Below are 12,639 nucleotides of genomic sequence, written 5' to 3'. Positions count from 1 at the left end.
AAACAGGACCGGGAGAGACCGGGATCGGGACTGGGGAAAACGGAACAGGACCGGGGGAGACCGGGATCGGGACTGGGGAAAACGGAACAGGACCGGGGCAGACCAGGGTCGGTACCAGGGAAATGGAACGGGACCGGGGGAGACCGGGATCGGTACCGGGGTTATGGTCCCGGAGAGAGCACGATCGGTACCGGGGGATACGAAACGGGACCCGGGGGGTGCAGGACGGGACGGGACGGGGCAGCCCCGGCGCGGGGGCTGCGGAGGGGCAGGAGCGGGGGCTGCGGGCCAGGTCCCCGTCGCCTCCGCCCCCCCCGGCGCTGGCCCCGCTCCGAGCCCTGCGCCCGGGGCTGCAGGGGCCGAGCTCCGCGCTTGAACCCGCCCCCGCCAGATCTCATTTCCCTAAAAAAAAAAAAAAAAAAAAAAAAAGAAGAAGAAGAAGAAGAAGGGAGAGAGAGCGAGGGAAAAAAAAAAAAAAAAAAAAAAAAAAAAAAAGCGAAGAAGGGAAGGAAAGAGGGAAGAGAGGAAAAAAAAAACGCCGGCCGGAGCCATGGCCGGGCTGCGGAGCTGCGGGCTGCTCCTCTGCCTGCTCCTGGCCCGGGCCCTGCGCTTTCCGGACTATTCCTACGTGCTGGAGGAAGAGGAGGAGGACGAGGAACCCCTGGACTACAAGGACCCCTGCAAAGCCGGTAGGAGCGGGGGGATGCGCGGCCGGGCGGGCGGACAAAGGGGAGCGCGGGGGCCGCGGCTGCGGGAGTGAGCGCGGGGGACCGGGACCGTGCCCCGCACGCACTTCGGGGCTCCGCAGCGCCGGGCCCGGGCAGTCCCGGCCGGGCGGGCTCGGGGGGACGGGGGGAGCAGCGGGTCCCGCTCCGGGGTGCAGCTGGTTGTACTTAGGGTGAGGAGCGGGGGGGGCTGGCCCCGCGCCCCGCTTTCCCTGCCCGCTCCCGGCTGCACCGGCAGCTGTCAAAGGCGGCGGGGAGCCCCCAGCCCCCCATCGCAGCCCCCCTCTGCATCCCACGCCAGCACCCCCAGCCCCGAGCCCACGCTCTGCAGCCCTTGGCTTTCCCCCTCTCCCCCAGCCCGCAGCCAAAGCTCGTCCCCCCCCGGGACACCCGGGAGGTGCCACCGCGGGCTGGGGTCCCTCCGTGCCGGGACAGGGGGTTCGGAGCTGCTCCCCAGGTTTTGGAAGGGCTGGGAACAAACTGGGTCCTGCGGGGGCAAATCCTCGTCTCCCAGGGCGAGCTAAAGGGGATGGAAGGATTTGGGGAGGGGGGAAACTGAGGCACGGGAGGGCCGTGCAGGGCTGAGGCTGCTGCGAGGGCCGGGGTCTGGCGGGGGATCACGTTTCTCTGTACTGGCATTGTCTGCGCTGCAAGGCGGCTGTTGATATAACTCTGTCTACACGAGGGCTTTTTTCTGGCCAAAAATCCTTCCCTTCCTGCCCTCCCGGGCTGAAACAGCAAGGCTTGCAAAACCGTCCGGGCAGAGCCGGCTGGAGCCTTCCCCCCGCTCCCGCTTCCTCCAGCTGAGCGCCGGGGACGAGGCTTCCCCGCTGTCCCCTCCTCGCCCCCCTCCCGTGCACCCCGAGACCCCCCCCTCGCCTCCCGGGCCGGCTGTTGCCCCCTTCCCATTCCCGTCCTGCCTTTATGAGATCCCAATGGGATTAATTTCATTACAGGAGCCGGGGGTGGGGGACGGGGGGATGGGGGGGGGATCAGGCCCTGCCACGCATGGAGCGAGCCGGGGATTCACCCTCGTTTGGCTCCACAGGACCGAGATGATGAAATTCCATTTTCCGGGGAGCCAGAACCCCCTGGCATCCTCCTGACCCCCCCCTGGCATCCCATGCGAGGGCTTGGTTCAATTTTGGGGTGTTGAGACCCCTCCCCGAGCTCCGGGCAGCGCCAGAAACACCAAAATTTTGCCACCGCCGCGGCTGCGGGGAGGGAAAACACCGGGAGAGGGATTTGTGTTCCTCATGCCAGAGGTATCCTGAGGCCACCGGCTGCCCGCGGCTCGCCGGCCACCCCGGTGATGCCACCCCGGTGATGCCACCCGTCTGCAGCGGTGCCAGCGGAAGGGGAAGAGCCTCCCGTGCCGCCGCGTCGCTTCCAAGGATGCCAAAACGGGAAAGCGCCGGGAGGTGCAGCCCTTGGAGCAACCCCCGGGCGGTCAGGGAGGAAGGAACCGGCCGTGGCCCCGGTTTCCCTTCACCCGGTCAGGTCTCGGTGCCCGGGAGCGGCCGCCGGGTCAGATCCGGGTCGGATCTCCGGTTGGGAAAGGCGCTGGAAGGGCTGGAAGGGCTGGAAGAGCTCCCAGCGCCCCCAGCTGCGCGGGGACAGCGGCCCCGGGGCTCGGTGGGGCTCATCCCGCCCACCCGGGGCTGTCTGAGCACTTTGGGGGTGGCATCCGAGACCCCTTGGGTGCCCCCGGCACCGGGGGGATGCGATCGAGCCCATCTTGTACCCCAACTCAGCTCCACATCCACACTTTGGGGTGCTTGGCTACACTGGGGGGCTGAAACCCCCCTGTCCAGTGTTCCTGTCACCCACGGGGGTGCAGAGCCCTTGGGGGCTCACACAGCCCCCCCAAAGTGGGGGTTTGGGGGGGATCTCCTCTCCCAAACTCCCACGGGGAGCTCAGCATCACCTGCGTGGCACAACCGCGGGACAGACGGACGGGGCTGGGGAGTCTGAGCCCCCCTTGCCGGCTGTGGGAGCTTCCCAGCCGTGCCTGGAGTTCTCCAGCCGCCGGGATTTCACCTAGATTACACTTTCCAGGCGTAGCCAGCCCAGGCTACTGGTTGCAGTCACACTTGTCAAGCTGCCCAAAAATATTTTCCAGCCGTTATATGTCACTTATTCATCATGCCGGGTAAAAATCCACCCGCGGAGCCCGGGGCCGGCGGGAGGCCTGCGGTTCAGGGCTCGGCAAAACCTTGGAAAATCTCAGGCCGATCGCGGGATCTGCTTTATCTTTGTGTAATCACCCGTTCGGCGCGGCGGCATCCTCCGGCGGGGGCCCGGGGTGCCACGGCGGGGCCGGGGGCTCGCTGCTCGCTGCCCTCCCTTCCCCGGCTCCTGGGAAACGCCTCGGCTGCTGATTCACGCCGGCGGGTCGTGCCCAGGGGGGAGACGGCGCTTCCTGAGGCTTTATCCGGGCTGGGAAACACATGGGCGGCAAGGATGGGGCGGCCCCGGGGAGAGCCGGGGAGAACAAAGCGGCCGGGAGGGGATGCGGGGAGAGGAGGGAGAACGGATCGCCGTGGGCTTTCCCCGAAATTTCTCCCCGGGAAGGGAGTTTTCCGGGCAATAACGCGTCCTCCGGCTTGCCTGTGGCTGTGCTGAGGATTCTTGGAGGTCTCTGGAGAGAAAAAGGATCCCAGTGCATCCCAATGAGCCGTGGGAAGAGGAGGTCCTGCTCATCACCTGGCCAGGGGCTGCAGGAGGTCACTGCGGGCACATTTGGAGTGGCAAACTTGGCATAGTAAACTTGAGTGGAAAACTTGAGTGGCAAAGTTGGAGTGGCAAAGTTGGAGTGGGAAACTTGAGTGGCAAAGTTGGAATGGCAAATTTGACAGGGCAAACTTGGAGTGGAAAAATTGGCATGGCAAACTTGAGTGGCAAACTTGAGTGGCAAACTTAGCATGGCAAACTTGGTGTGGCAAACTTGGAATAGCAAACTGGGCATGGCAAAATTGGCATGGCAAACTTGAGTGGCAAACTTGGTATGGCAAACTCGAGTGGCAAATTTGGCATGTCAAACTTGATGTGCCAAACTTGAGTGACAAACTTGGAGTAGCAAATTTGGCGTGGCACACTTGGCATGGCAAAGTTGGAGTGACAAACTTGAGTGGCAAACTCAGAGTGGCAAACTTGGCGTGGCAAACCGAGCTCCATGCATGTGGGAAGACAGTGGAACACCCCAAGGGTTTGTCAGGGAGCCAGGAGCAGGGAAGGGACGGGGTTAACCCCTCGGGAAGGGGTTAAGGTGTGCTGGGAGGGGGCGTTGTGAGGACAGGAAGCACAACAGGGGGGATGTTTACAGCCAGAGCCCCTGGGAGGATGCCCAGAGGTCTGGGAGCCCTTTTGGCAGGGACAGGGACAGCGACAGGAGAGCCTCATGTGTGGGGTTGGCTGTCAGGGCCTGTCCCCGTCTCCATTCCCTGTCCCTGCTGCCACCAGGCTCCTCTCCAATGTGACAACAACCCCCCCCGACATCCCCTTGGCAGTGCAATTCCCAAATATTTTCCTTTGCAGCAGCTCTCCCTTTCACAGGGACTGCTGCTCTTGGCCCGGGTTGTGTTTTCCTCGGTGACCCGGCTGCAGAGGGGATGAGGGGAGACCTCACTCCCTGCACACAGCTCCTTCCATCCCGGGCTCCGGCGTGCCTCAGCCTTGGCATCCTCCACGCCGAGCCCTGGACGAGGCTCTTTCCTCCTTTTGCTGTCACGGAAGAGCAGCAGAAGGAAAAGGCTCCCCTGGAGTGCTCCAATCATCCCTCCCACTCCCAGCCTGCCCCCGACGGAAGTTTCCTGCCCCTGGAATTCGTTTGCTGCCCGGGATGTTTATTGGTGCTCTTTTCATGGCCCGGGGCAGCAAAGGGCTTGGTTGGAGCCTGAACGCCGCTGCCCAGGGCTGGGGAGGGAATTTGGCCGCGGGTGCTCAGGGAAGCGTTGGCGGAGGGAGGATGCGCCTTGCACCGGAGGGAATTCGGGATTGGGATCATCCCTCCAGCGTGGATGTTGTGCTGGAGCTTCTGTGCCGTGCCCACAGCCCTGGGCATCCCGAAGCCACCAGCTGGGATAAGGATGCTCCAGGCAGGAAGCAGGAGGTGGGGGATGGCATTGAGGGATATCTGAGCTCTTGGCTGGTGCTGAGTGCTTCTATCCCCCCCGTGCCTCAGTTTCCCCAAGCCTGCACAGGGGCCGTGATCTGGCCTGGCTCCCAGCCTGGCCTCCCAGCCTTGAATTCCTGCTTTGTGCCTGCCCCGCTGCTCGGAAGGTGCTCTGGGAAAGCAAATACTCCTCGGGCCGGCGTTTACAGGCTGGCGGCTCCCTCTGTCCCGCCGCCGGCGAGGGGCACCGGGAGAGGGGCTGAGAGCTACCGGGGGGCGGGAGAGGGGCCGCGTCCCCTCCGTGTGTCCCGGGGGGCAGGAGAGGCGCTGCTCCCCTCCCTCTGCCCCGGGGCTCTCCCTGCAGGGACCCGGCTGCTCCCCCCAGCCCCAAAACCCCGGGATGCTCCGAATCCTTCCACACCTCTCCCCCTCTCCCACCCAGGGCTGGGGGGACCCCGCAGAGCCGAGGGGTCCCCTCTGGCCGGGCCGCGGCCCCGGCGTGTTTGGCCGCGCAGCTGGGCCGGCGTGCGGGGGCGAGGGGCGGTGCGAGGAGCATTCCTCACATATTTAAGGGCTCCGAGAGCCAGTGGGACGCTGCTCCGGTGGCTCCGTGGCTTTACAGCCCGGGACGCACCTATTGGAGATCTCGCTTCCATCCCGGTCCCGGCTGGGGCAGAGAGGTTCGATCCCTGCTTCCTTCCACAGCCCAAACGCTGCCCGCACAGCGAGGGATGCTCGGGACTCGCACAGGGTTTGGGATGATTGGGATGGAGCTGCTGAGGGAACGCTGGGCTGGGCTGATGCTGCCTTAGAGGGTCCCTGGCACCCACACAGGGATGAGGATCCCTCCTGTCCCTCCTGCTCAGGAACCTTCCAGCTGCACAAGGGTGAGGGTCCATCCTGCCCAGTGCCTTCGAGGGCTGCTGAGACCTGCATGAGGATCTTGGGTGGGACCTTCACAGGGATGAGGGTCCCCCCTGCTCAGTGTCCTTCAATAGCTGGTGACACCTACATGAGAATGAGGATCTTTGCCACCCTTTGGTGGGATCTTGGCAGGGATGAGGGTCCCTCCTGCCCAGTGTCCTTTGAGACCCATATGAGGATCTTTGCCACCCTCTGCTGGGATCTTCCCAGGCATGGGGGTCCCTCCTGCCCAGTGCCTTCAAGGCCTGGTGAGACCCACAAGAAGATGAGGATTTTTCCCTCCATTTGTGGGATCTTGGCAGGGATGAGGGTCCCTCCTCAATGTCCTTCGAGGCCTGGTGAGACCCACATGAGGATCTCTGGTGGGATCCTGGCAGGGATGAGGGTCCCTCCTCAATGTCCTTCGAGGCCTGGTGAGACCCACATGAGGATCTCTGGTGAGATCCTGGCAGGGATGGGGGTCCCTCCTTGCCCTGCACCAGGCCCAGAGCCTCCTCTGCCCCAGGCTGCCCTGCAATGTGATCCTGTGCTGTTGATCTGCCAAGGCTTCCCCTCGGCTCTGGTTGCTTTTCCCGGCTCCCAGAACACCTCATTCATGCCCCGGCCCCTTCCCAGCGCCTGTTTCATCCCATTTCTCCTGCACCAGAGCTCCCAGCCTTGGTGGGGCCCGAGGTCAGGCTCATCCCAATCTCCCAGTGACACCAGAGAGGTCAGGCCCGTGGCTGCCCCTGCACTGCTCACCTTGCCCAGGGGGATGCTGAGCTCCTGCATCCCGGGCAGGGAGCAGAGGGACCCAGGAGGATCAGGAGGTGCCTGCGGGATCAGGATGGGCTGCTGAGGGGCTTTGGCCCTGGTCCGAATGAAAAACCTTGTTTGTCTAAAGCTTCAGCCCCGGGGTTACGTCAGCGTTCCGAGAACCCGAAAGAAAACACAGCACAAAAAGTCAAACAACAGAGGAGGGCTGAGCTATCTCCGCCTGCGGGGGGCGGGGGCAGAGCTCCCGAAGTGCCGGCTGTGCTCTGGGGGGCGGCCGGGATGGAGCTGGGATCATCCATCCCCTCTCCCCTCCGTCACTCCCGACTGCTCCGCGCCCCACGCCTGCCCTTGGAGCTGGCACCGCGCCCCCCTCCCCGCTGGCACCGCTGGCATCGCTGGCACCGCATCCCCCACCCCTGCTGGCACCGCCGCGCTCGGACCTTGCCCCCGGGGCCTCTGTGGCTGAGCAGAGAGCAGCTCCTGCGGCTCAGCCCGCGGTGTCCCCGGCTGGGAGCAGCTCGGGGACACCAGGGTAGCTCCGGGGGGGATCTGTGTCCCCTGTTTGGGGTCTCTCGGGCTCCGAGCCCCGGCGGGGTGAGGGGATGTCCTGCAGGGGCTGTGACCCCTCGGGGGGTGTTTCCTCCTTGCCCTCAGGGCCTCTGTGACTGAGCAGCCCCTGTGGCTCAGCCTGCGGTGTCCCAGGCTGGGAGCAGCTCAGGGACACCAGGACACGTCCAGGGATGGCTGGGGACCTGTTTGGTCCCTGTGTCCCCTGGTTGGGTGAGGGGATGTGCTGCAGGGGCTGTGACCCCTCGGGGGGTGCTTCCTCCTGTTCCAAGCTGGGCTGGGATCACTCCTGCCAAGAGACCCTCGAGTTTGCAGAGGGTCTCCCTCACTTCCAGGGGGTCCCCTTTGTTTGCAGAGGGTCCCCTTGGCTTGCAGGGTGTCCCCTCCACCTCTCCCACACCAACAAGTGGCAGCAGCGTGGCACTGTCCCCAGGGAAGCCCCTCGGGGAGTTTAACGGTGTCTGGGGGCTTTTGGCGAGCAGAGACCCCCCCCCCCTCCCAAAACACCCACGTGTCACCTCATTCCACGGGTGCACAGGGAGAGAGTGGGAGGAGGACGTGACCGGAGCCCGAACCAACCTGGAATTTCTCAACCCGGCACTCTGGGCTTGGCCCCGACGTGTCCGTGCAGGGATCGCTGCGGGGGCACCCCCGGGAGCCACCCCCCGTACCCTGGGGAGTTCTGGGGGAGCTCAGCTGCCTCAAACCCGCGGCAAAAGCAGCCCCACATCCCCGGGCCGGCCTGCCCGGCTCTCTCACGGCTCCCAAATCCCTCACATATGGTTTCTATATCACTTGGCTCCGCCGGCGCTTGCTGGGCTGTAAGCGAGCTTACTTTCCCTTGTCTTTCCATGCAGCTCTTGGCAAGGGATGCTCGTCCTGCTCCCCGGCCCCGGTCCTCCCCCGCGCTGCCCGTTCGGACACGTCTCTCCCGGCCCCGGGAGGGTGTGGGGAGGCCGGGGCCGGCTCCTGCCTCTGCTCTGCCCTCAAATTGCAGCCTGGCCGTGCCAGCCGCAGGTCGCTGCCAGGGGAGGTGCCGGCCCCGGCTTGTTTGCTCTTCCCTCGGCGTTGCCACAGGTCTGCTCTCCACCCCGGAGCCTCCCCCGATGGGATTCACCCCGCGGTCAGTGCTGGGGACAGCCCCAAAACGCGGCCGATTCACCCCAAAGCGCTCCAGGCCGCCAGTGCAGCGAGGTTTGGGCTGGGGCCGTGGAAAGGGATGGGATCCAGTCTGCTCCTCTGATCCCACGGCAGCTCCTCTCACCCCGGGCCGGCTCTCTGGACCTCTCAGGGTTATCCTAATTGTCCCGCCTCGCCTTCCTAAATTAGTGGCTCTTTAGGGAGCCATTTGCAAACTGCCTGGAGCGCGACCTTGGCTCCGCTCGCCCTCCTCCCCTGAGCTGCTCCGGCCACCCCAATACAGCGCTGCCCGAGGCCAGGGGGTTCCAGGCACCCTCTGCTCTCCCCAGGTACCCCCAAAACCGGTGAGGAGCCCCCACCCCACCTCCGGAGCCGCGGCCTGACCTCAGCCAGCCCCGGTGTCCCCGGGGAGGGGCCGCCGAATGGACGGCAGAGAGGAGGAGGAGGAGGAGGAGGAGGAAGGGTTATGAGCAGGGTTGTGTCCTCCAGCCCCGTGATGCTGCTGGAGGAGGGGGGTCCCGGCAGACGGCGGCCCCGCTCCTGCGGGCTCTGGGCACAGCGGGAGCTTCCCGGCCCAGATGGCTCCGCTCAGTGCTCGCAGATGACTCAGAGGTCGCTGCTTGGAGCATCCTGGGGCTCTCGGAGCTCGCTCAGGGCTGGGGGGCAAGAGCCGGGCAGGAAGGGGGTCCTAAAGCCAACAAAAGTCGGCGGGGGGGAAAAGGCAGTTTTGCAACACAAAATAATAATAGAAACTCTAAAAAGTGATGGATGGGTTTTATGCGATCCAGATGTGAGAGTGGGGCTGGCTCCAGCTGCTGGGGAGTGGGGGGAGCCCGGCCAGTACCACGCTCAGCTGAAAGAGAGAGAGAGGAGGAGGAGGAGGGGTAGGAAGGGGCTTGCCAGGTGTGGAGGGGCTGGGGGGAGGCACCCGATGGGATTTGGGATCCACAAAGGAGCGTTCACACCTCCCGTCCCCCTCCCAGCCGCCTTCCTGGGTGACATCGCCCTGGACGAGGAGGACCTGCAGCTCTTCCAGGTGGACCGCGTGGTGGACCTGGCCCGTCACACCATCACCCGCCCGCCCTCCAACTCCTCAGGTACCCCGTGCCCGCCCCCAGCGCCCCCTGCCCGCCTCCTCCCGCCCCCGCTGACCCCCCCATCCCCACAGGCACCAACGCCACCAGCCCCCGGCCCGGCCACCCCCGGCGCCGCCGGGGCCGGCAGCGCTCCCGGAGCCGCCGCGCAGCCACGTCCCGGCCCGAGCGGGTGTGGCCGGACGGGGTCATCCCCTACGTGATCAGCGGCAACTTCAGCGGTGAGTGCCAGCCAGCCAGCCCGCCCGGGGCTGTCCGGCCCCGCCGTGCCTCAGTTTCCCCGCCGGGCTGACCCCCGCCGCCCCTCCGCAGGCAGCCAGCGAGCCATCTTCCGGCAGGCCATGCGCCACTGGGAGAAGCACACGTGTGTCACCTTCCTGGAGCGCAACGACGAGGACAGCTACATCGTGTTCACCTACCGGCCCTGTGGGTACGTGCGGGGCTGCTCCAGGACCCGCTCTGGGGCTCGGTTTTGGGGTGGGATCCGTCTGTTTGGGGTGCAGGAGGTGCCGGAGCTCGGCGCTCACCGCCGGGGGATGAGGTCGGTGGCGCGGCACCAGCCCGGGCTTGCAGCGGGGCTGGAGCCAAAGGAAACAGGGGTTTGGACGAGCTCAGCATCTTCACACGTCAGGGCACGGCCCTGGCCAAGCAGATGGTGGTTAGGAGGAGGATTTCCCCTGGAATGGGAGCCCCTGCGTGGGCGCAAACGCTGAGCCCGGGTCCAGAGCGCGGGGATGGAGCAGCTCGGCTGCAGGGCAGGGGCGAGGATGGCTCCAGGTGGGCACCCCTGGCAGCAGAACCAGGGGATGTGGGCCTGGTGCAGCTGTGCCATGCCGTGCTGGGCCATGCCATGCCAGCAGCTGAGCTCTCCCAGTTTCCAGGCAGAGCTGAGGCTTGAGTTGCTCCCATGGGCAGGATGCCTGAGGTTCTGTATCAGGGATGATTCCCACATGTCCAGCGTTTTTTGGGACCTGATTCTCCTGGCTGGGGAACACCAGGATGTCTGTGACCGTGTTCACCGGGGTCTGAGGATGAGGGAAGGGACGAGGATCTGACTCCATGTTTCACAAGGCTGATTTATTATTTTATGATATATATCACATTAAAACTATACTAAAAGAATAGAAGAAAGGATTTCATCAGAAGGCTGGCTAAGAATAGAATAGCAAAGAATGATAACAAAGGTTTGTGGCTCGGACAGAGAGTCTGAGCTAGCTGGGCTGTGATTGGCCATTAATTAGAAACAACCACATGAGCCCAATCCCAGATGCACCTGTTGCATTCCACAGCAGCAGATAACCATTGGTTACATTTTGTTCCTGAGGCCTCTCAGCTTCTCAGGAGGAAAAATCCTAAGGAAAGGATGTTCCATAAAAGATGTCTGTGACAGATGTCCACAGCAGAGAGCCAGGACCCAGCTGGTTGCTCCCCTGCAGGTGCTGCTCCTACGTGGGCCGCCGGGGAGGGGGACCCCAGGCCATCTCCATCGGCAAAAACTGCGACAAGTTCGGCATCGTGGTGCACGAGCTGGGCCACGTCATCGGCTTCTGGCACGAGCACACGCGCCCTGACAGGGATGACCACGTCTCCATCATCAGGGAGAACATCCAGCCAGGTGGGGATGAGCTTTCCTCCCCCTCCTCCTCCTCCTCTTCCTCCTCTTCTTCATCCCCGCTGCCGAAGTTGGGGTTCCCCTGGCAGTGCCCCCGTGCTGTGCTCCTCAGGGCAGGAATACAACTTCCTCAAGATGGAGCCTGAGGAGGTGGAGTCGCTGGGGGAGACCTATGACTTTGACAGCATCATGCACTACGCCAGGAACACCTTCTCCAGGTACAGCCTGGGCTGTCCCCTGGTGTCCCCTCACATCCTGGGGACAGTGGCACGGTGTCCCCAACCCCTGAGGGTGGTTAGCAGCTGTGGACAGAGTTCATTCCCTCCAAGAAAGGTTCCCATTGGCGTTCTGGGTGGGATGAAAGCCCTCAGGTCCCTTCTCAGAGCAGGGAATTGCTGTCCCCAGGACACGTCCCCGCTGACTCACCGGCCTGCAGGCTTTAATTAGCCAGGCTGCTTTAATCAGCCAGGCTGTTTTTAGCATCCTTCCCCGGTGGTGAGGCCGCAGGGCCGGCGATTCCCACCCAGCTCATCCCCTTCCTGCCCCAGGGGCATCTTCCTGGACACCATCCTGCCCAAATACGACGTGAACGGCGTCCGGCCCGCCATCGGCCAGAGGACACGGCTCAGCAAGGGGGACATTGCCCAGGCCCGCAAGCTCTACCGCTGCCCAGGTGAGTGCCACCCTCCTGAGGGCACGGACAGCTCAGGGAGCACCCCCAGGTTGGATTTCCTGGCTTCACCCCCAAATCTTGGCCAAAGCGGCGTCGTGCTGGGTGGATTCCCTGTTTCCAGGGGTTTTGGGGTCCTCACTGCTGTGGGATTCCCTAAAGAGCACTCAAGGTGCCTCCTCCATCCACTCTGGGGGGCTGTGAGGAGAATCTGCCTGGGTGAGGGTGTCCTCAGCTCTCTCTCTCCCCCCTCCTGCAAGAAAAGAGCCTTGGGTGTGCACAGACAATTTGTGGGTCTTCACTGATGCCAAATGGGGACTCCAGGAGATACGGAAATTACACAGCCATGAGTGGGGAAAGGTGACGTGATTCAGGCAGTGAGGAAGGGATGTGAAAGCCTTGAAATGTGGATGCTCATCCTGACTTCACCATTGCTCCCATTTGGGACAAGCCACTGTCCCTTTTAATTCCTTTTAATCACAACACTCCCCCCCCCCCCCCCCCCAGTGCGTTGTCCCAAAAAATTCTCTCCAGAGCATCTTCTTGGAGCAGCCCTCCAAAGAGCATCCTCCAAAAGCATCCTCAAAAATAATCCCCCAAAGAAATCCCCCAAAGAAATCCCCTGAAGAACATCCCCCAAAGAGCATCCTCTGAAGAGCATCTCCCAAAAAGCATCCCCCAAAGAAATCCCCTGAAGAGCACCCTCCAAAGAGCATCCTCCTAAAGCATCCCCAAAAATCATCCCCCAAAAAAATCCCCCAAAGAGCATCCTCCAAGAGTATCTCCCAAAAAGCATCCCCCAAAGAAATCCCACAAAGAGCATCTCCCAAAAAAGTCTCCCAAAAAATCCTCCAAAGAGCATCTTCCTGGAGAATTCCTACAAAAGAATCCTTCAAGGGAAGAGTATCCCCCCCAAAAGAATCCTTAAATGGAAGAGCAACCCTCCTCCAATACTGTCTCCCAAAAAGCATCCAACAAAGAAATCCCACAAAGAGCATCTCCCAAAAAACATTCCCCAAAGAAATCCCCTAAAGAGC

The 12,639-nt window shown here is 63.2% G+C and overlaps 1 protein-coding gene across 5 annotated transcripts in view; it reads left to right on the top strand.

The window, feature by feature from the left end:
• Positions 1-515: 515 nt before the first annotated feature.
• LOC118695254 (bone morphogenetic protein 1) overlaps positions 516-12,639 on the top strand; it is a 28,105-nt gene continuing 15,981 nt past the window's right edge. For 4 of the 5 annotated variants that reach the window (XM_036396715.2, XM_054517528.1, XM_054517530.1 and 1 more), the window contains exons 1-7: positions 516-689; positions 9,210-9,323; positions 9,395-9,541; positions 9,633-9,750; positions 10,757-10,935; positions 11,045-11,150; positions 11,481-11,605. In XM_036396715.2, the coding sequence (XP_036252608.1) occupies positions 551-689; positions 9,210-9,323; positions 9,395-9,541; positions 9,633-9,750; positions 10,757-10,935; positions 11,045-11,150; positions 11,481-11,605 (928 nt within the window). In that variant the 5' untranslated portion in view covers positions 516-550. Of the gene's footprint in view, positions 690-9,209; positions 9,324-9,394; positions 9,542-9,632; positions 9,751-10,756; positions 10,936-11,044; positions 11,175-11,296; positions 11,304-11,480; positions 11,606-12,639 lie in introns of those variants that run through there. The other variant, XM_054517531.1, reaches the window with a different exon arrangement.

This window comes from Molothrus ater, chromosome 28 (genome assembly GCF_012460135.2).
Source record: "Molothrus ater isolate BHLD 08-10-18 breed brown headed cowbird chromosome 28, BPBGC_Mater_1.1, whole genome shotgun sequence".
In the NCBI taxonomy this organism is placed as follows: Eukaryota; Metazoa; Chordata; class Aves; order Passeriformes; family Icteridae; genus Molothrus; species Molothrus ater.
This window is presented reverse-complemented; position numbering and strand designations above follow the sequence as displayed.